This window comes from Saccoglossus kowalevskii, chromosome 9 (genome assembly GCF_978046115.1).
Source record: "Saccoglossus kowalevskii chromosome 9, keSacKowa6.1, whole genome shotgun sequence".
Classification (NCBI taxonomy): domain Eukaryota; kingdom Metazoa; phylum Hemichordata; class Enteropneusta; family Harrimaniidae; genus Saccoglossus; species Saccoglossus kowalevskii.
This window is the reverse complement of record NC_140649.1, coordinates 30,261,457-30,286,060: the sequence shown is the minus strand read 5'-3', so window position 1 is coordinate 30,286,060 and position 24,604 is coordinate 30,261,457. Positions and strand designations below refer to the sequence as shown.

Sequence of the window (24,604 nt, the reverse complement as noted above, 5' to 3'; positions counted from 1 at the left end):
AAACTTGAATGAATTAAACCAATATCATCGGAGGATAAACCTAGAAATTACGGGCATCCCAGAAACCAGCCAAGAAGAAAACACTGATAAGATGGCTCTTAACATCCTAAAGAAGATCGAACTGCAAACTAATGAAAATGACATCGATGTAACACACCACATTGGTAAACGCAATGAAGATATCACCCTAGACGCAAGACGTCCACGGCCCATTATTGATTTACTACCAGAAAAAAGAGAAACACTATCTATGAGGGAAGACGTGAAATCAAAGGTATATCAACCAGAAACATCGGTTGTGATGCAAACAACCCTATTTTCATTAATGAAAATCTTCACCACAGTACTCGATTTTATTTATTTATTTATTTATTTATTTATTAACACACAACATCCCCCGGAGGGGATGAAAAGGGTTACAATATCATTCATTGTGAACTATTGTTTGTTCAACATGCCACCTATTTTGGCAGCTCAAAGATACTTTATGAAACCTGTATACAAAAACACTTCAGTGTCATTGGAATATCTGATAGTTATTAGGGAAAGCCAATGAGGTAAGAAAGAACACGAATTATAAATTTCTGTGGACAAATAACTGTGAAATATTCGTGAGGAAGAAAAGTGGCTTACCACCAAAGTATGTTAATTGTAAGTACTGTGTTGTCGAATATGGTGTATAAGTATAATTTGTATTTGTGCAACCAGTCAATGATGATATTTATATCAGACATGAAGTTGTAAACGACTCTCTTTCCCCTTCTGAATTTAACGAAAAATTTAACCATAATTCAAACAGTACATTTGCTATATCTCATATTAATATCCGCTCGTTAAGCAAAAATTTTGGCAGCTCAAAGATACTTTATGAAACCTGTATACAAAAACACTTCAGTGTCATTGGAATATCTGAGACGTGGCAGATTAATAACCCCAATTTAGAAACATAGTTGAACTCTGGTGACCTTGCCCTTTGTTATATAATATAATTCCCTCTATCACAGTTTGTTTCAATATAAATATGCATTGTCATAATTAATTTTGAATACAAACAGGTTTTGGGGTTGAACCAACAGTGGGGAATCAGTCTACCGAATGTCCTTAAAAGATGTAAATATCTTACAAAAACATTGGTGCCTTATTTGTTTAATTATTTTAAAGGACATAATTTCCAGTTTTATTCTAGGTAATTCAGTTATTTTAGTATCTAAATAAATGCCTCATCGCAAAAAAAAAAGTTCTGCATTTAGACGTGAATAGATTCATAAAACATGCAAGATAACAGAAAATCTTAGCTGGCTTTTGTCCAAGTATTTTGTATTACATGAAAAGTAAAAAAAAAAACACCCTTTATGAATAGCTATCATGTTGCAAGCTCTGCTTTGTATGCAAATCAACTTAAATAGTTAGTTGGTGTCCAGTGGAGAGAGAAGTCAACAGTACTGTTGCCTCCTGAGAATCTACATCTTCAAACACTGCAATCTTCAAAGTGTGTTTTTAAACTAGTATTATGAAAACTATCATTCTGTTCTAATAGCTGAAACATATTCCTGCGAGTTTTCATTTGTCAAATGAACTGTTTGTCAAATACAGAATACATATATTTTAGAACAATTTTCTTTTTAAAATGTGGATGAAATGTTTTGCTTTTTATGTACTTTTTATGTATTGTTTTTGATTTGATAACTTTGAACTAAACAGATTTTCTATTAGCTTCAGATCTTGATTAAAGTTTGGCACCCAGTTCATAGGAGCGCTTATATTGATTTTCTGACATCTTGTTTTCTGTAAAGATTTTATTGGTAGGTTTGCAAATGTGTATCAGACTGTGCAATCTCTCCATGAGTTGGTTTTGAAACCCAGTATGGGATTCTGAGATACATTACCAGGGATATTATTACAAGATAAATCATTTGCTTCATTGAACACATACAACAATGCATATTTCCACTGAGATCAGTGACCTTTGATGTGTATCACCAGTGATCAGTCAAGTAGAAACAGTCAAAATATTTTATCAGATTTTCTCAATTTTTGCATGATATTTTCATACAGGACATCTGTTGTTCAAACTCAGGGAAGACATTATACTGATGAATAAGGTGACCAAGTTTGATGAAGTTTGGAATAGAATTAGTAAAGTTATTATGCACACAATAACAATTATTAACAACGACAACAACAACGACGACGATGACGACGACGACAACGCCAGACAAAATTTTTCCCTTAATATACCTTTCCCTTCCATCTTTGATGGTACGGGCAAGGTAATAAAAATTATAAAAGCAGTCAAATGGTTACCTGACCTTTATATGCATTAAGTTAATACACACACTTACCCGTTGTACCAGAGGGACACTGTTTAATAACATTTCCAGAACCAGTTAATGTTTCCGGCCAATCTATATCTCTCACTTTAACTGCAGGGCAGTATAATCGTCTTCTATCAGTTGTAACTTTGACTTCCACTTTGGTGGTTTTAAATTTACTATCTGTTGTTTCTATGGATAACACAACAATAAACAAGTCATTGTTAATGACACAGTCCCCCTCCAAAATTTTGTGATCTGACATATCAATTTGATGCTGATGAAGTCATTGAGATTAGATTGAAACCATTAAAAAATTATGATTTAGTGCTTTTATACGAGAATTGGACATTGGGCAGTCATATTGAATCAAATTACAAAAATAATGTTCATGTTGTTGTATCTATCTGTCTTTGTACAACATTTAAACAGAAATGTTCATTGCATTCATGAAAAACAAAATAGCCACCAGTCGGAAATAATTTTTTCAATCACGAAAAAAATATGACGTGCGCCTATAACCCAATATGTATGATCACTATACCAATTTTGATTCAAATCAGCCTAGTCATCTCTGAGAAACAGCTCTGGACGGTTAACGCTTTTACAGGAAATTTTGGCGTCGGTAAGCCATATTGAATCGAATCACAAAAATCATGTTGGTGCAGATGTATCTCTTGGTATACTATCTTTGTACAAAATTTAAACAGAAACGTTCATTGCATTCAAGATAAAGTAGCATGGGTACCATGAAAAACAAGATGGCCGTCAGTCGGCCACATTTGTTCGAATCACGGGAAAAAAAATGACGTGCACCTACAACCCAATATGTATGATCATCATACCAACTTTGATTCAAATCAGCCCAGTCATCTCCGAGAAACTGCTGCAGACATGTTTAGGTATCAGAAATAGCAAATTTTACATCCAAAATGGCCGCCAGTCGGCCATTTTGCTCCGATAATAAAGTAATTGGACGCGCATATGTAAGACATTATGTATTGTCTTCATGTAAAGTTTGAATGAAATCCGTCAATGAGTGTCCAAGATATAGCTCCGGACGTACATACGGACGGGCGTAACAAACCCAAATTAATAGTCCACCTTTTCGGACTTTGTTCGAACGTGGACTAATAACATTGCGATGAAAGAGAATGATGAAAGAAACAAGACAAACACCAAAATTTGACTTGTTTTTGTACCAGATCTGAACTGAATTGGACAAAGCATGCATGGCAGATTAATGGCTGTAATGCATGCATACATGCAAATAGACAGAACCCAATCTATTTATTTCTGAATCTCACTAGAAATGGTGATCAACAGTTCAATTTGTGGGCAGTGTTTTAGCATGAAATATAAAAATAATGATAAATTTATAGATTCTATGAGCAGCCTACACAATAAATTATTTGATCACAAGCATACAATTTAATTTAAACAATTGAATACAAAGTCATACCAAACACCGCTAAGCATCTTCCAAGAGATAATACAATGTTCAAAATTAAGTTAGCATTTTTCATGATCAGTTTATTTTGGATTTTCAAATCAACACTGCTAGTAATTATTATAACAAATTAATGAAAAGTACAAGATCATCCCTGGATTTTGGATTAAGTGATTTCTGTACTCACATGATCAGCAAGTTGCAACTAGAATTGAACACCAAAAATGAGATCAACCTGACAATGCATGGTTGCAAAGAAGCTTGTGTAGAAACAGAAACTTGCATATGAATTAATAGATCTATATAAAACCATACATACCTTCAGGTTGTTGTGTTGTTTCAATTATCAGCGGTGGAGGCAATGTGGGCAGTGATATTCTATGAGGTTGTGTTGGAGTAGTGACTGGTTTCTGTTTTGTAGGCTCCACAGTCGTTGTGGTCTGCATCACTGTTTGGTTGATTGTCGTAGAAACAGGTATTTGTGCTGAAACAGTTGTAGAATTTTGTCTCGTTTAGTGGGTTTAATATTTACCGGTAGATATAAATGGTAAAGTACGGGATGCTGGTTGTCCATATATGATTATTTTTAAAAAAAAGCATGTGAATGTTGGGTAACTGGTCAAAGAGCGAAGTAATTTTTTTTCCCCTAGATTGCACGTCTTCCCTTGCAAATTCAACTAACCACTTGACAGTGAAAAGTGGTGGAGAATCAACTATTGATATATTTTTTTCGAGAAGAATTAATTTCAAATTTAGTGATGCTTTATGAGCAATCAATAAGAATTTGGGAAATAATACGTCAAAAAGAATCCTAAACTTTCTCATCCACCTATGGAAATTCAGAAACAAGAAACTGAATGATTTACATGTATGAATGCTTTTACATTTTTTTTTTTCTTGTTTCTGACTTGTATGCCTCTTTTTACACTGTTTCAAAGGCTAATAAAATATTATTATTATTATTATTATTACAAAGTTTTCCCAAATAAATTTCTATGTGCCTCCCCAGAAATTTAAATGTTTTGACCCTCAAGAAGGGACTCACTTGGTACCAACGTATTGATAGCAATCTTAAAACCTGTGTGGTTGTGGAGTGATTGAAGTTAAAATCATATTGTCACTTTTCTTTACAAGAGTACAGATTATGTGATAGTATCAGCCTATCACAGGTACAAGTATTGTAATTAATGATGCCATGTGACACAAGTAATATAAAGGAAGTAGACATGGCAATTCAGGCGTGATTGGAAAACTAATCTTTTCAGCTTTAAGAAGGATTTCGTCAATAGCAACAAAGAATAATCTAAAAATGAACTGGATTCATGCTCCCTCACACCAATACTTCAAAATCACCGTCTTGAGCAGGACATTCAGATTTCTATTGCAATTCATTAATTCAAAATTTGTCATTTTCTTTTTGCACAGAAATCCTAGAATGCTTACCATGAACATCAGTTGTGGTTTGTGATTAAAAAAGTAAAACAAAATAAAGAATTATAAATACATGATTATATCAAATTCATCAACAAATAGAATTAGATAAAGATGTAGCACAATCAGAGACAGTAAATTAATCAATCACAAAACCATTCATAGATATTATCTGCACACATACTTCACTACAGCTATCATTTTTACTCAAAATTATGTTTTTACTTTGAATTCCTGTGTTCTGCCCTTGTTTCGAATTTGTTGGATCTTGTATAGGATTTCTTTTTCTTTGCATAAAATATATATTCGGTCATGGCTATTTGAATTTTTAAATTTTCTATTTCATTTGAATTTCTACATTTTGTCAAATTAGTTCCCATAATGCACCCAAACTCTCACACTTCATAAGAGTTTATGATACATTGCTTGAATTCAATGCCATCTGAATCACAACCAATGAAATCAAAAATTACTATAATTCAATGTGGATAAAACTGATAGCTTGTAATGAGACAATAATCACACATTCTACAAGTAAGTGTTAGCTGTGTGTTATTGTTCACCGGGGTAATAAGCACTTACATGGTCGAACACATTGGAATCTGACTTCCAAGTATTTCTTGACAGTTGTACACGGATCACTGAATATTTCTGATGATGCGTTTATACTACATTGAAGCAAACCAGAGCATCTAAAAACCACCACCAACACCAACAGAAAACAGAAGTCGCAAGATAGAGAGAATAAAAGAGAAAATAGAAAAAAATAATATAAAAGAGCAAAGCCAATAACTGTGCTTGTGTCTACATTTGTTTTTATTAGTTGGAATCTCTGAATGGCATACTCATGCAGACTTCAGTATTTTTGTTTTAGCACAATTGTTGACCATGCTTCAACAGAAACAATGCAATGCACAATAGATGAGTTTACAGTTCAGGGAGTGTTCCATGCATGCTTACATTATTGAGTGCACTTATGAGAGAAAGGGGATTTGATTTTATAAGCAGTCCTCCTCCCAGAGCCAGCTTGTCTCAGGTTTTCACAAGTTGGATAGACATGATTGTATGTTGTCCCAGAAATATCTTACAAAAGTATGTACAGATACCAAAACGATATAAATTACATTTTATCTAACTTTGTTGTGTTTTCTAAATTTAATAACAAGTTTGTAAACTTTCAAAGGTAACTTAGATGATTAAAATACAAAATTAGTATGTTCAAAACAAAACTGAAGCCGGTATAGTAAAATATCTGCTTAATACTACATATTTTTTTGGACTGGAAGTGAGTCCAAGTGATTTGACACCCCGGCCCCCTCTCTCTCTTTGAGCACATGACAGATTTGCAACCAAGGAACTGGAAACTCATCTATTTTCGACCATGCTCCATCACAGACATGTTATACTCATGCAGACACAATGCACAACTGAATACTGATTATAAAACAGACTTACATTCTAAGCACTCGTACTGAACTTCAAGATATTTACGAGTTCCTCGGCAAGGATCGCCACCAAATATTCCATTATTTACAGGCACTGTACATTTATCTCGTCCATTACATCTACCAATATCATGTGAACATGCAGAGTTAGGGGGTCATCGCAACATGCAATGGTCAGATGAAATGTGCAAGAGTTAAATGATGATGGGATGAAAATCGTAGAATATTTTATAGCATTTTGTCACAATTACGAAATATCACTAACAAGCAGCCTATTAGCTGATATAGCTACATTCTATTAGGTATTTTAAAATTACTAAATTTACTAAGTTTAGAAAATTAAACTTATTACAAAATGAACAAATCTGCCAGTGACACTCAAGGTGTCTACGCATAAAATAACAAACCAATTGGGCTAGCAATCAAAAATAGCATTGTTTACCGAAAATAACAAAAATGTTCACTAAAATTAGTGAACTAAAGATTCATAAAACGAACACCAAAATTGCATAAAAACATTTTTACCACTGAGATACAATACTGTTGTCAGTTTGTTTATGAAATTCTTTCAAACATGTATGTTTGTCAAGTCCAAAATTACTAATGCTAGTTTAGAAATATTTACCCTAAGGTAAGACAGAAGACTGGGATGAGAAATTGCAGAATCTCTACTCTAGAATATTGATGAGAATTCTGGTATCACACAAATAATTCTGTTAATTGTGACCTATGACCTATGATCTATGACATGTGATGCCTGATTTATCATACAAACATGTACATTTTTTGTACATGATGGAGATGCATGTTTACTGTAAGTGCTGATTGTATTAAATATTAGTCGACTGGATGCATAAATAAAATGTTTATCAACATATCAATATTCTGCTCATGCAAAATATGGAATAACTTTTTGTGAAGAAAAAGTTTTTGGAAAATGTCTGAAACAAGTTTTACACAAGAGAACAATGAATTTAAGATTTTATTATACCTTTTTGTGCTAGTCATTTTCCCCTCAAATATTGTCACTGCAACATTTTCTTAATGCTTGATTAATATTTTTGAAAAAATATGGAAAAATTAAGAGGTTTTATGTAGTGAAATAGTTGATTCCTGATTTTTTCTGACAACATTGCTAATCTCACCAAAAGATATTCCTTACAACAATTGAGTGTATCTAACTGTAACGTGCTTACCTTTCAGAGACTATGTCCATAGAGTACAGAGCGCGGCAGTTCACGTCATCCATTTCACCACGCTTAGGACATGTGTTTTGATCACTGCGACCATAATTAGCCATGGTAATTTCTATAACTTTACCATTAAAACACGCTATTTGCATGTTACGATTCTGACATACTACAGTGTAATAAATTTCAGGTTCTTCATAGCTGTTCTCTGCAGACTCAGAAACTGAAAATTTGAAATATCATATTGTACTATATGATTTCTATACAACTCTATTTCATGGTTTAGGGCAGACCTTGTTCCAAAACAAAATTTCATAAAAGTCACTGACACTCCATGTACAAGCACACTAGAGAAATTTTCACTGCTAAAAAAATCCATGATTTGTCTTGCTCTCATGAGACATACAGTGGTTAAGATCTGCAGAGGTTTGTATTTGACATGGCTTGGCTGATCCTTGAATAGTTCAACAGTCATCCACACTGTTTCATGTTGCAAAATCCAAAATTCAGTTGTGACCACATCTCAAATTCCCCCCTCCCAACCAAACCCCAACAGGTAAACAAGAGCCAAAACAAAAGAAAAATATTTGAAAGACTAGCCACTAGGGGGCGCTGTTCCTATTACTTTGCAGCATCAAGTGTGATTGCCATTTATTTGCTTTGCAATGGTTGATTTTTGATAAATTGCAGGAATCACAAAAAATCATTTCAATCATTTATCACTAGAGTTGCTTTGGTGACATTTAAACCCTCACATTTGCACTCAATAGTTCAAATCTTGCTCATCAACAAAATTTAACTGTTTACTAGTTTTCAGTGCAGATGTGGAATTGTCCAGACAGATCACCTGAATTATGTTGTCTCTGAATTATGTTGATGTCTCAAATTGTCACTGCAACAATACATTTTTTGTTGCTACATAATTTCTCTGACTCATGGAATCATGAATTGTTTTTTTGGTTCACAATAAACTACATAAACTACAGATGCAGTAAAAATGGAGGATTTTTGTACCAGTCAGGAGACAACACTACTTTCTTGTTAAGACTCAAATAACATAACCAAGGTATAATTACAAAAAAATAATTAGTTGTCATACCTGCTACATGAAGTACACATAAACAAACAATTATTGCATAACCAAGGCTAATAGTCTTCATAGTGTTCTCGTTAGTTGATAAAAAAGAAGAAAAACAGCTTTAATTCAGTCTTGAGTCTTCCACATCAGTGAATACCTACAACATACAATGAGTAGAGGTCTTATAGTTATTCAAGGTCATAGTGGACAAAGATACAGCAGCAGGGACTTTCAACACAATACATCATATGAAGGCCTATGTTAATTCAGATGTAATGTACACCACAGTAGTTAAGGTCTCGCTTGTACATGAACTTGACAATACAAACCTGGAGCAAATCAGACTGCATATATGCAAAGTGTTTTTGGAATTTAAAAAAAAAAATACAGCCTTCATTGTAGACAAAATAATGCAATAATTCAAACATTTCTGAACTTCTTAAGTTTTATCTGGCTGCTAGGAAGCAGGTGGGATATTTATTGCTTTAAAATCAACACATCACAAATCAACTTATTGACATCTATAGCAATAATAATATATTAACAGAAGTTGATAAACTGTCAAGGTAGGCAAGGTCAATGACATCCACGGAGGTGATTTTTTTGGATCTCCTAAATGTTCTGTAAAATTATTTAAAACTTGAAATGTATTTTTGATGAGGGGATAAATGTCAAACCAAATTAATTAAATCAAATTAATTAGTCAGGATACCGATGGAGATAAAAAGAGACACCCCATAGGATACCATAATATTCTAGGTACGCACAATGTTTCAATACAAAACACAACAACAGAAATGCTTGATTTAGGCATCTCACCAACACAAGTTTACAATTATAAGTTTCAAAAAAATGGTGATAAATAAAAAAGCTTTTATTACAAAAACAAACACCCCTGGGTAGAATGGTTGTTATCCTTGAGGGACACAAGAACAAACAAACACATGAAATTGTTTCCTCCAATAATGAAGTGACTTTTCGATTAACTTTATATATAATTCTAAAGCAGTGACGATTTACTGTGGTACATTGCATGGTACTAAAACTATGTTTATTTTGACAATATGCTTCAAATGATTCAAATTACCAAATTCTGGAAGTGTCTAGTTAGAGAAGATTGAAAAGATAATCAAGTAATAACGGAGGGAAAGTTTTTAGGCATTTCAGTGTGGTCCTTATGGCAGTGAGTTTTGGTGACTTTCACAAAGTGACCCATTGTGGGTTGACATTAAATTAAGTGCAATCACTCATAATGTTGGCCCTAAGACTTAGGACAAAAAACAAACAAAACAGATACTAAAAAATAACACTACACACGTTTTGTATGTGCAAGTCTAACATTACAATCACAACAAAACAAATGTCAATGACATCCCTTTTTAGTTTTAGTTAGGAAAGACCTTGTAGGGAGCAATGAAACAGAAACTAATGAAACATTACACTTAGGGATGATGAAAGGTAACTGACGTAACCATCAGGTAGCACATACGCTTAACACACGGGCCAGTTCGGTTGAACAATGCAACAACAACACAGAAAGGACGACAGCTTATTCACATGGTAATCTTGGAGTAAAAGTAAAACCATTTATACAAACTTACAATGGGGAGGAAACACATTGTCCATGATGGAATAGAACAACAAATTTTACCTCGCCATCAGAGTACGGGGATGTATATTACGCGATTAATAACTTACCGACAGCTATACATAACGTAGACATGGCGCCTGGACAGATGCTCAATCAAAGGCACTCATAATGGCAGTCGTCATGTGCAAATCACTGACAATTGCGGTTACTATAGCAAAACAGCTGAGCATTTGAATCTCACAACTACTGGAATCATTCAGTGATCACTCCGCTACTATCCATTGTAGATTATACCAAACTCAGTTGGGCATCTTCACCTCATAATTTCACACCGTTCTGGTTCTATCCAAATCCACACGATGGGCCATTCCATTTACAGACTGTCAATGGGGGGTAGGGGTTTGAATGAAAACTATGTTTGCGAACTCTCAAGACTTTTACCTGCATCAATACACATGACCTCAAGTAAAACCCTTTGAATGACAAGGTCACGGTTGTTGCACTTCAAAATAACAACAAAATCTTACCTAATTGTTTTCCAAAAATTTACAATTTCATAGAGACATTTGGTTTAAAATGATTTCACTTCCCTCCCACCCTAAATAAATAACAATGTGCAAAACATGGAACCAATATTATGGCAAGAAAAATTATACCATTTTAAAGGTTAAGGTGTGCCACAGGAAGTGAGTGGGGTTAGCATCGCTATAGGGCATGTACCATTAAAAGCAGTAAGCCCTTATGTACACTTAGTCTGTCTACCTTGACTGAACAGTTTCTCACAGGGCAAACCCTTGTGTTATAAATATATCATTAGCATATCTACACACCGAATTCCAAACATTGCTCCTAAACTTTATCAAATATTATTTGTTTCTCTGAAAGGAGACTTTGGAATGGATACCAACAATGTGTAAACGAAGCCATTGGCTCTTTTACTCAATTCATTCTAAGTGAATGAACACCAATATAGAATACACCACCTGATTGATAGCATGTCATGTACAGTGAGTGGTCCTTGTACAATGGATGAACTCATTTACAGATATCTACAAATAAATTCTAGGATGTCTTATGAGGTGAAATCTGTTAAAACTGAGCTCTGTACTGTGCACAAATTTGTTTAAACAATAAACCTAGAAACTGAACACAAATTTCAATCCATAAAGTTTTCGATACCAATCCCTTTAAAGGTTTTAAACATAAAATATTATTTTACAGTTATGTATATCGAGCAACTCGTGTTTAAAAAAACAGCATTTTGGCTTGTAGTTTTCAAGAAGAAGTCGAGAAAGTAAAACATTGACACGGACGGCTATGACGACGGACAATCACTCATATGATAAGCTCCGCTCGACAAAGTCAACAGCAGAGCTAAAAATAATTATGGACATAATCTGTTTTAGGGCAACAATATCTCCACAGAATACAAACATGTGTGAGCAATGGCACAGTAGGCAGCAAGCTCTCACCAATAAAATCAGTTCTTGAATTTCTAATAGAGCAAATACAGTAATCTTCATCAATATCTCTTGGCTATAGATTTTTCATCATGACAGGAATAAGTATACAACAGGCTTTTTTGAGACAAGACTTAAAACACTATACTGTGTGTGCTGGTATTTTCTGATATAACATTCCTGGATAGCACATGATTACTGTAAAATGACTAATTTTCACTGGGTTTAAATTTCCCTGATTTACCATTTCAGGCATATTCAGTGGGTTTTAAATTCACGGTTTTATCATTTAGATAATGTGTTCTATGCTAAATTTTACATATTCACTAGGTTTTAATTTAGCACATTTTCCAGTCAGCAGAATAGGCAAAATTAAAACCCAGTGAATAATTAACCCCTTTACAGAACTTCATCTATTTACATAACAATCAAATAGCATAAGACATGTATAGTATTTCTGAGTTCTGGTCAGAGTAGGCACTTGTAATAGTTCAAATAAATGATACAGATATGCACAGTTGGGCTAGACAACTCAGCAACCTGTGTGAATAGCACCCTCAATCTGGCACTTTGAAAAGGAGGGCATCATTAAACTTCAATATTTTTCATGCAATACTGTATTTACACATTTGATGCCACAGTTTTTTTCCTTCAATTCAATCACTACTGATAATGTTTTCATTTTTTCAGAAAAAAATAACAACTCTATACAATCAATATTTGTGCAAACACTGTAAGAGTTGTACAAAAGGTGTAAAATCACTCCTCAAAAAAATAATAACTCTATACAATCAATATTTGTGCAAACACTGTAAGAGTTGTACAAAAGGTGTAAAATCACTCCTCAAAAAAAATAACTCTATACAATCAATATTTGTGCAAACACTGTAAGAGTTGTACAAAAGGTGTAAAATCACTCCTCAAAAAAATAACAACTCTATACAATCAATATTTGTGCAAACACTGTAAGAGTTGAACAAAAGGTGAAAATCACTCCTCAAAAAAAAATAACTCTATACAATCAATATTTGTGCAAACACTGTAAGAGTTGTACAAAAGGTGTAAAATCACTCCTCAAAAAAATAATAACTCTATACAATCAATATTTGTGCAAACACTGTAAGAGTTGTACAAAAGGTGAAAAATCACTCCTCAAAAAAATAATAACTCTATACAATCAATATTTGTGCAAACACTGTAAGAGTTGTACAAAAGGTGTAAAATCACTCCTCAAAAAAAAAAAATGATACAGAAAAAAGAACTGAAGCTATCATCATTTTTAAGAAATAAAGGATTTGCTTCCTCCATTTACGATACAAGTATGACATGTGCATGTGTAATAGTAATGAAAAACTTCTATACATGCTACAATGACAGTCACTTGATCTACACATACTGGTATTAGTTATGCAATGGGAACAAAAATATATAAAACCCAGTAAGGTACAGTACATGTATGCACTGTAAATTTTCATAACTAAAAAGACAGAATTCATTGAACCAAATACCATGAATGGAATTGTGCCTCCAAGCTTAAAGAAGCCCAATGAATTATTACTGCTATTTTTTGTGTCCCAACTGAAGTCGTAGACAGCGATTACACCTCCATCCATGCCTATCTCCCCTGACCTAAATTCACTGCTAATACAATAGTCAGAGCAAGAATTGTCCCTGGTAACAATACAATTAATTTCTGTTCAATGAGGAATATACTTCTGGTAAGTTGATGTATAATTTCTTTTAAACATGGTATTGCTAGTATTTGGGACATGGCATTGCTAGTATTTGGGACCAGGCAATGCTGTATTTGAGACATGGCAATGCTAGTATTTGGGGACCAGGCAATGCTGTATTTGGGACATGGCAATGCTAGTATTTGGAACGAACATGTTAGGTCTGCTAGTGTGTCAGTCACAGTGACCACACAGTAAATAGTGTGTATATGATACGTCTTGCTGCTCATAGTGGAATGGGTTTTACACTTTGTTACCTGTGTTCTCAACCATAAACAATCTGTTTGCATAGTAAACTATGAAATGTTTTTATAACGCTTTCAATGTCATTCCCTTTCCATTTGAAGCAAACATGTACCAGTCTACAAACGTACACATTACAAATGTATGTCGTTCATATAGTGAGAGTGTAGTTGTTTTGTTAAAAAGTTATTAATAATAGAAACAGCCTTAGATAAAGTCAATCCCAGCGCAGACAACCACCTTTGTTTTCTTTCACATTTTACTATGCATGACAGAAACACTAGGTTAAAACAAGTCATTGTCAATGACACGTCCCCGTTCCGTTCATATTTGAGTGACATATACATTCAAAGCAGATCATGACCGAAATGCACCTGCATATGTACAACACATTGTGCTAAATCTGAACAAAATCCATCCATGCATGACTGAGATCCGGTTCTGGAATTGTGAAAATATGTGATTTTGATGCATTTTCGGCCTTAAAATGGCCATCATTCCGCTATTGTTAAGCAGATCATGAAACAAATGCACATATCTATTTGTGACATGATGTACCATGTGTGTGTGAAGTTTGAACTTGATCAATCCAGACATGTCTTGGATACGGATCTAGAACTGAATTCTTTAACAAAATGGCCGCCAGTCGGCCATTTCGAACTTGATCCGAAAAAAAAAAGACGTGCATCAAGGTCCTATTATGTTTAATGTATGTACCAAATTTGAATGAAATCTGTCCATGCATAACTGAGATCCGGGTCCGGAATGGTGAAAATGTGCGATTTCAATGCATTTTCGGCCTTAAAGCGGCCGCCATTTGGCTATCGTTAATGAGATCATGAAACAAATGCACATACATATTTTTGACATGATGTACCTTGTGTGTGTGAAGTTTGAACTCGATCAATCCAAGCATGTCTCGGATACGGATCCAGAACTGAATTCTTTAAAACAAAATGGCCGCCAGTCGGCTATTTCGAACTTGATCCGAAAAAAAAAATGACGTGCATCAAGGTCCTATTATGTTTAATGTATGTACCAAATTTGAATGAAATCCATCCATGCATAACTGAGATCCGGGTCCGGAATGGTGAAAATGTGCGATTTCAATGCATTTTCGGCCTTAAAGCGGCCGCCATTTGGCTATCGTTAATGAGATCATGAAACAAATGCACATACATATTTGTGACATGATGTACCTTGTGTGTGTGAAGTTTGAACTTGATCAATCCAGACATGTCTCGGATACGGATCCAGAACTGAATTCTTTAAAACAAAATAGCCGCCAGTCGGCCATTTCGAACCCGATCCAAAAAAAAAAATGACGTGCATCAAGGTCCTATTATGTTTAATGTATGTACCAAATTTGAACAAAATCCGTAAATGCATAACTGAGATCCGGGTCCGGAATGGTGAAAATGTGCGATTTTGATGCATTTTCGGCCTTAAAATGGCCGCTATTCGGCTATCGTTAATCGGATCATGAACAAAATGCATGTGCATATGTCCCATATAATGTGTGATGTATGAGTGAAGTTTGAACTTAATCGGTCCATGCATGTTTGAGATACAGGTGATCACGGACGCACGGACGGACGGACGCACACAGGGCAAAACATAAGTCCCCGTTTTCGGACTGCGTCCGAACGGATACTAATAAACTTGTGTCTATCACTCAGAACAGGTAAGAAAACTGATGGATGGGTTTAGTGTGCAATCCACCTGAACAAACAGACATAGGCCTGCAGGGTTGCAACAGATGCCAGGGGCAATGAGTTTTAAAATTAAAACAAAAATTAAATCAGCATTTTTATAGCAATATTTGTGATAAATAGTGAAATGCTGAAAAAACAAGTGAATGAAGTCAGATTTGATGCACTGATAATGAATGTTCAATCAATTTTTCAGGAAGTGTGCCTGGTCTGGTGGACATTGAGGTGTTTTTAGGTGTGTGGACATGGCTACAAACCATGCCTGGTCTGGTGGACATCTAGGTGATAAGGACAGTCTTTATTTATAGTGAGAACTATCTTTGTACAAATATATTGTAACAAATTGGTATGATAAATCACATGATACCTGAGGGTAGGAAAAACGAGACAATACATATTGTAATAGGCTATTTTTAGCAATTAGACTATAAAATAAGTATCTCCAGGTCATGTGTTAATAAGGGACTCTTATGGGTTGGGATAGTGGTGTGTATGGGGGTAGGGTCGTGTACAGGGGTGAGGTGGGCGGCTTTATAATCCCTTGCCTAATCAGTGACTTGTCTCAGAGAGTATGAGATGAAATTATTCACTGTTTGTTGGTTTTTTTGTACTAATATATCAGACTGAGAGGGTGGACAGGGCAACAAGATTTATATGTCGATGTGGTTCGAGAGAAGGCATTTGTTCCACATCCTTAAACACATGAATGAAGGTGGTCAACCACCTGGAAATAGAGCATCATAAAAATAAAAAAATTCATATAATACTTGTATATCCACTTTGCATCAACAACTCCCTGTGGAAGTACACATGCACTTTCCAAACTACACCATATTCTATTTAACATTAATTTATAAATAGTTTTAAATAAATTTCAGTCAAATCAAATTTCATCCAATCTCCTATTTGTGATTGCCTATAAGAATGTCTATCCACTGATATCTTTCTAATCTACATGTAAACACATACTCATATGGCTGCCAACTTGATGGTATCAAAAGTACACAAATGGTTTTCAACTGCTTCTCATCTACTATAACCTATAGCTAAAGTTTGAGTGATACAGTAACAAAGAACCCATAGGTTTGTGCCATGGGCTTGCTAATCAGTCAGTCAAATATGACACACCTTAATAAACTTTGCACGATCATTTTTTCACCATGTCAACCATATAGAAAATGTTGTTTCAATGCAGATACAATGTTGTTTACAAACTTAATTAAATTTTATCATTGTCCCTTGATCAACGATTTCACATTAAGTGCCCGTAATATGGAATACATAGAGTAGTCATTGGCAAATTAAAACTCAAATGTGTGTTTGACATGTTGCTTCTGTTGATTTTCATGTTAAACAATTATTAATTTTGTAATTCTTAAGTACAGACACCAAATTACTATCCCAAGCAGTGATTGTTGCCATGGTACCATGCCATACTGACAACTGATGCACAGTTAACTAATTTTGCCAGCCAGCGATGGTTAGTCAAGCACAGTAATCTCAGTACCAAAAGATCCATTCAAATGGAACCCATAATAATTTTATTAAATCATAAAAGTTACTGACCCATCCACCTACCTATCCAGTCTGCTCAGAAAATTTACATAAATCTCAGACAGTACATGACTGGTTACTTCATGTAAAATTCCCCAATGATGTCACATAATGAACCAACATATGGAGTACAATACAACAGTTTCAATGATACAATTTGGCACCGGGAAATACTGTGTTTGAATACAATATGCGAGAAATTAAAATGTTTCTCAGACGTGGATTGCAAATGATTTGTCAGTTACTAAGGGACAAAGACCTAATTCCTTTAGTATTGATGCCGGTTTTAGCCCTGAAAAGTTTCTATCCAATAAAGCTGGTTTTGTTTTTAATCAGTCCTTGTTCATAATAAAATTGGTTATATTCTTAAATATTGTTTATTTCAATATTTGACATTCACACACTGAATCTGTTTATTATGATAACCAAAAAACATTTCGCACCATTCCTGAAAATTAGGTAAATTGTATTTTTAAACTGAGCTTGATTACAACTTTGGATTCTGACCGAGAATTAGCCAGCCAATAAGATTGATTTAATTTCTACCAATTGACAACCTTGTTAAATCATAATAACCAAAATCAGCTCATTTCTTTTTATGTCAATCATGTACAGTCATGTACAAGGTCAATATTACTTGCCGCCAAAATGTATGGAATGCCAACTTGTGTATTTAAATAAAAGATGATAGATCTCCTCAGGAGTTCAATAAAGTCATCTATTACAGTTCATATGTGACTCCTTAATTATTCCTGAACTTACTCTATTTAACAATTCCCACAAATATTATGGAAACAAGTTTTCAGGGTGGGGTGGGGTTGGTTGGGTGGGGTAAGGAATTAAAGTGGGAGGGTCGTTACCTGTGCACGTGCGGGAATTAAGACCCAAGCGATGATAACAACACACGCTAAGAACGCAAAGGCTCATGGACGCTTGTTTGTAAATAATGACACGCTATGGCCACCTGGCGCATGCGCAGGTGACGACTCTCCTGCTTTAAGTTTTTTTTATCCTACACTGTTTTTTTATATTGCCCCTAACCACAAGACGTTTCAGAAATGTTATTTGTACACACTTCTAGCATGTCATACCATGTATAGTTTGATTCAATATGGTAATATTGACAGCACATCAGCACATCACCCATACCAAATTTATAATAGGGTTTTATGATTCATACACTTCCAAACAGGTTACAATATCTACAATCACCAACTTGTAATCAAAGTATCCAAATTACGATATCAAACATTTACCAGCCAAGTGATAGATGGAATTTACAAGACTATAACACAAACAAGATGGTGGATAGGAAGACCTACTCTGACAATAACAGACAACATAGAAACCCTTAAAATTGCCACAGCAATCAAGCAGCAAGCGTTCAAATTGCTTGTAAACAAACAATGTATTTTACAAATATTATACACATAGCATGGGACCCACATCAAAGACGATACCGTAGTGCTTAAAATGGTCTCTAGCATTAGAAAAAACTTTTCACAAAAGAATTATCATACAAAAAAGCTATCCTGACAGCTTCAAAAATTAAGTCTTTCAGTTTTTCAATTCAATTTAGTGTATCAACCAAAGCCAGAAACCTGGACTGTAACAGGCAGGGAACAACAAAGTAAATTTTAACATTTGGTCAACAGACCAGTCCAAACATGACTTAGGTTAAAGGGATGAATGTACCAAATTGATATGATGATTGACAGATCAAGTCAGTCATCCGATACAGGTCAATGTAATAATGAAAATAATTATGTACAAGCTGTGTACACTGCACAGACTTAATATTGAACTTCCATGTTCTCAAAATTCTTACAAACCAAACAATTTAAGACTGCCATGACAATCACCATAATGATGAGAATGGAATTGCAGGTTCTGGACATAATGTCAGGTGAGCCACTGAAAACAACACTCACTCATAAGATGGGAGGTTTGTACTTATAGATCAATATCTATAATATAAAAACATACAGCCTACACTAGTGTGCTGCAGAACAAGTAGTCTATTTATCCTGACCACACAAGAGACATTAGTTAAGCTCCACCCTGGCAATAAAACAACCATTAATCAAAACTGAAAAATATAATGGAAGTGAGATCCATTACGATGGGGGTGTCAGGCGACCATTCAATAGATTCCTGTACAGAAAGCCATTATGATACAAGAAACAATCGTTAAAAAACAAGTTTTCAAAAGCTCTAGTATGAATTACAGTTCAAAGGACCACAGAAATGAATAGAACACTTACTTGAGTTTGGTATACTGCATATAAGTTTATATTTTTGTATGTATACATGTGTGCGATAACGACATGTACATCCAGATTGGCCACAACCAGCAAGTATGAATCTATAAATAGAACAGTTGTTACAACAAGACACATACTTTTATCTGTATGAACTTGTGGCCTTACCTTGTTAAATGAACCAGCGTGAATCCTAAAATTCCTGTACTAGCTACAGCAATAATAGCGAGATCCAGCATTCAACTCGACACTATGCCGAAAAGGTCAAACTCACTCACCTTTTGGTCTGAATAAAGGCGACATGCGTGGAATAATAATAGAATGAGAATGGAATAATTTCTTTTCACGGAGGCAAAAGTTGACACACAGGAAATTTAAAATTTGAAGCATTCTATGAAAGAGTGAATCAACTATTAAAGTAGTGTGGCTTGTATGCATTGTTTCTTTTGTTTACAAGTACAAATTATGTTACTGCTGTGCCTCTGTATTTACAATGACTAATGTGATGAGAGACTGAACATCTTTAAAATGTTGTTGACAGGTTTAAATCCTTTGATGGTGTTAGATGGATATATTTGATGGAATATCCATGTAAATCAAAGGATATCAAATCAAAGATACATGTATTATATGTATCCTGTTGTAAGTAATATCTGAAAACCAGAGGAGAGAAGCATGTATCTTTCACCAAGTCATTGTTATGGTCTAGAACATACTTTTTAATCCCTGTATTAATGATTCAAGTAAAATCAGTAGCCTTGCAATAAATAGTTACGATAGCTACCATGTAGATGAATAGAACTACTATAAATAGTGATAAAGTTGCATCTAGCAGAAAAGAAGCCATACAAAAATCAAATGCAGACTTATGATTAAAATGTATAAAATCTCCATAGATGATCACATAAAATCAACAGTACTACCAGATATTTAAATGACCCAAACTAGACATTATTCTGAAGGTCTGACAGACATAACAGTGCACAGAATAATCTGAATACAATGTGTTTCTAAACAAACCATAGCCTAGCTAACCCTATGATAGTGACTGGATCCATAAACCATGTAAACCATAGAGAAATGTTATTTTGACCTTAGTTGACCTTTGAACTACTGACATCAGATGACCTCTGTAATGTTCTCAATGACCAATCAGATAACCATCACAATTTGATCGTGTTACAAATACATTTATTCAGGTCTACTTAGTCTAATAAATGCCGCTACATGTTTTATATAAAACTATGATATATCTATCAAATTTCCAGCAATCCAATGGTTTGTAATTGAATCCAGCTAAAACATACAAATATCAGTTTCATGGTATAACAGCAATGATGTAAGATTTGAAAACCTGAGCTGACTACCCACTGGGAAGAATTTGATATATATGTGTGAAATCAGTCAGTACTAGACAAGCACACAAAAGATATATAATTGGTTTAAAATCGCTTGGATTAACATAAAAATTATGAGACATATGAAATTACATCCAAATGTTATTTATGGAATAACATAATTATATAGATATTGTTATTCATAATTCATTTTGTTACAATTTATGAGTACTGGGTACATACATGATATTCTCTCATTCAGCCTCTTTACAGACATTGATCTATTTTATTTTATTTAGCTCTATTCAATAATTTGCTGTACTGTCACTTGAGATTCTTATCAACAGTTTCAAAGTACCAAGTCAGTGAAATAATTTTAGTTGCCAACACACATGGATACACAATTGTCTCATGGTTTAATTGTTTGTCCCAGGTTTTTTTTTTCATGAGACAAATTGTCTCACAAAAATGTAAGAAAATACAAATGACAATTCCTAATAAGAAAACATCTGTTGAATATTGTCTAATTGTAGCATTAAAATGTGCTGACACTACAAAAATTCAGTAAATGCTGCACTGACAGTGGGTTGTATGCCAACATTTGCACCATATGTTACAAACATGTGGCATCTTCACAGACCCATGACATCCAGCCAAGCATGAACTGATAGTAGTTAATACACAACACTATCTTGGTTTTTAATATGCACGGTCTCACTTCCCATGTACATGCAGTTAATGTGTTCAAGATTTACTAAATAAATCACACTCACTCACACACACACAAGAATTTCATTAAACAATTATATTCATGATGGATTACTTCAAGAAATGATATTCTAAAGTTATGTGTTCCTAATCATACCAGATATTTCCCTAGAGTACTACACATATGTGACTGCCTGTGATCACAAACACTACACACTGGACATACTAACATTCATTTTCTCGTCTCTCAACTTGACATAATTTTTTGATAAAAGGTTAACATTTAAAGAAACACAGAGGCCGAGCACACTTCTAAAAAAGATTTATGTTACAGAATATTTTATAACCGCTTTGTTCTTTAATTTGGGTAGAATGATAAACCTCAAAGTAATAGTGTTTTTACTGGATGGTTGTCTATTAAATCAACTCTTTGAGCACCATCGTCAACTCATTTCAGCACCATCTACAAAACTATTTCATGAAATGTTGATAACGTTGTTTGATCAAAAACTAAAAGCTAATTCTGATCTTGTCAGTATGGGCTAAAATAATAATATTTAGTGAAAATTTTCCAAAACGTGAAAATATTTGCATTAAATTTTGGCCGGGGAAAAGTCTGGGTTCAAGAGCAGGGTTATGAATAATTTTATTTATTGTCTTTTTTTGTATCCTATTGATATGAGAATAATTTTATATTTAAAACGTTGGTTCTACTAACAGGAAACTTGTAAAGTCAGACAGGAAATAAGTTTGAATTGAAGTGCTTCCTACCTGACACCACTTATGTTCTATAATCCTATGACTTAGAAAACTATTATGTAATGTAATTTTACGATCAAATTACATAATGTAATAAGCACTTATTATAAGTACCATCAGAAACTCCCCTGGCATAGTAGTAATTTATGTTACCTTAATCTTGTTTGTAGTAATTCTAAAAATTGTCTTTATATTAATTTTGGTTTTTTTCGCAAAATATTGTTGTAGAATATTGTTATTTTTTATTCATACCTTAATCACTGTAATGTGATGTTTGTAAATATTATTAGGAAAACATGTACATATCATTATAGGCTTTTACTTTATAATATCCAAGTGAAACAAAGACAAAGCAAAAATTCAGTAAAAATTCATATTTTATTTAAAATTTAACAAATAATTCAAGTTACTGATATACCTGATATTATAAATAAACAAGCAGCCTATCGGCTGAGATAGCTCCGCTGTTAGCAATGCACATTTCAATTAAAGAACTGAAGACATCATTAGAAAATGAACAATATGAATAGTATCAAAGCAATCGGACTTACAGTTTTTAACAAGAAGTCGAAAATATCACTTTTTACCAAAAATTACAAAAATATTCACCAAAATAAATTAATTAGAGAATTGAAGATATCATCACAAAATGAACAAATCTGAAAGAGGTCCACATGTAGTACCTATATATGTAATATCAAAGCAATCGGACTTACAGTTTTTAACAAGAAGTCGAAAATATCACTTTTTACCAAAAATATTCACCAAAATTAGAGAATTGAAGATATCATCACAAAATGAACAACTCTGAGAGAGGTTCACATTTAGTATCTATATATGTGACATCAAAGCAATTGGACTTGTGGTTTTTAACAAGAAGTCGAAAATATCACTTTTTACCAAAAATTAAAAAAATATTCACCAAAATTAGAAAATTGAAGATATCATTACAAAATGAACAAATCTGAGAGAGGTCCACATTTAGTATCTATATATGTAATATCAAAGCAATTGGACTTGCGGTTTTTAACAAGAAAATGAAAATATCAATTTTTACCAAAAATGACAAAAATATTCACCAAAATTAGAGAATTGAAGATATCATCACGAAATGAACAATTCTGAGAGAAGTTCACATGTAGTACCTATATATGTAGTATCAAAGCAATTGGACTTGCGGTTTTTAACAAGAAGTCGAAAATATCACTTTTTACCAAAAATAACAAAAATATTCACCAAAATTAGAGAATTAAAGATATCATTACAAAATGAACAAATCTGAGAGAGGTCCACATGTAGTACCTATATATGTAATATCAAAGCAATTGCACTTGCGGTTTTTAACAAGAAGTCGAAAATATCACTTTTTACCAAAAATGACAAAAATATTCACCAAAATTAGAGAATTGAAGATATCAACATGAAATGAACAAACCTAAGAGAGGTCTACCCAAGGTACATATACACCAAGTATCAAAGCATTCAGGCTTGTAGTTTTCAAGAAGAAGTCGAAAAAGTAAAACATTGACACGGACGACGACGGACAATCACTCATATGATAAGCTCCGCTCGACAAAGTCGACAGCGAAGCTAAACATTTACATGTATTAATCACCTGAAAATGCAATGTAAAATTACAAGTAACTGGAAGGTATTTCCATTATGGCCTAAAATAAATTTATTGTAAACTGCTCTTAATTTTGTAAGACCAATTTTCAGGTATCCAGGAAGTTACGGAGACGTTTTTTGAAACTGTGTCATCACAAAAACCATTACATCATGAAATCTGGAAAATTCCCAGCACCAAAATTAAATAATATATCTCTGTACTAATGTGTTGAATGTGCGATGATGAATCTTTACATGTAAATAAAAAAAATATAAATATAAGTTTATGACGCTACTCTATACATTTGTATATACCACTCAGTATGCTATACAGTCAATGTATATTTAAAACATATATAAATTTAGATCTCACGCCACAAATAGCTTGTGAATTCTTGTTGAAAGTCAAAGGTCATGTAAGCACAACCACTGAGATATACATGTAATAATGTAACCAAGAGAAGTGACTTCAGATTATTCTTTACCAGGAATTTGAATACATTTACATGTACCACTGCTTTTACTGTATACTGTGTATACAGTGTAGTAAGATCAATATGATTTGACTGTCTGTAATTTTTATGATTCATGCATTCTGAGCGGAAGTTTGCGAGAGCCCATGTGACTCACTGTCTTAGGGACCCCAGCAAAATGTCACTTCTGCAAGACAATGTGACTCACTGTCTTAGGAACCCCAGCAAAATGTCACTTCTGAAAGACAATGTGATTCAC

General features: G+C 33.8%; 1 protein-coding gene across 3 annotated transcripts in view; it reads right to left on the bottom strand.

Annotated features, from left to right (window-relative positions):
• The window catches only part of LOC102808070 (adhesion G protein-coupled receptor L3-like), an 83,530-nt gene that overhangs the window by 33,237 nt on the left and 25,689 nt on the right, over nucleotides 1-24,604 (bottom strand). For 2 of the 3 annotated variants that reach the window (XM_085503395.1, XM_085503396.1), the window contains exons 3-7: nucleotides 8,928-9,063; nucleotides 7,835-8,051; nucleotides 6,649-6,758; nucleotides 4,082-4,246; nucleotides 2,343-2,504 (exon numbers count right to left, since the gene is read on the bottom strand). In XM_085503395.1, the coding sequence (XP_085359521.1) occupies nucleotides 2,343-2,504; nucleotides 4,082-4,246; nucleotides 6,649-6,758; nucleotides 7,835-8,051; nucleotides 8,928-8,988 (715 nt within the window). In that variant the 5' untranslated portion in view covers nucleotides 8,989-9,063. The remainder of the gene's footprint in view (nucleotides 1-2,342; nucleotides 2,505-4,081; nucleotides 4,247-6,648; nucleotides 6,759-7,834; nucleotides 8,052-8,927; nucleotides 9,064-24,604) is intronic. The other variant, XM_085503397.1, reaches the window with a different exon arrangement.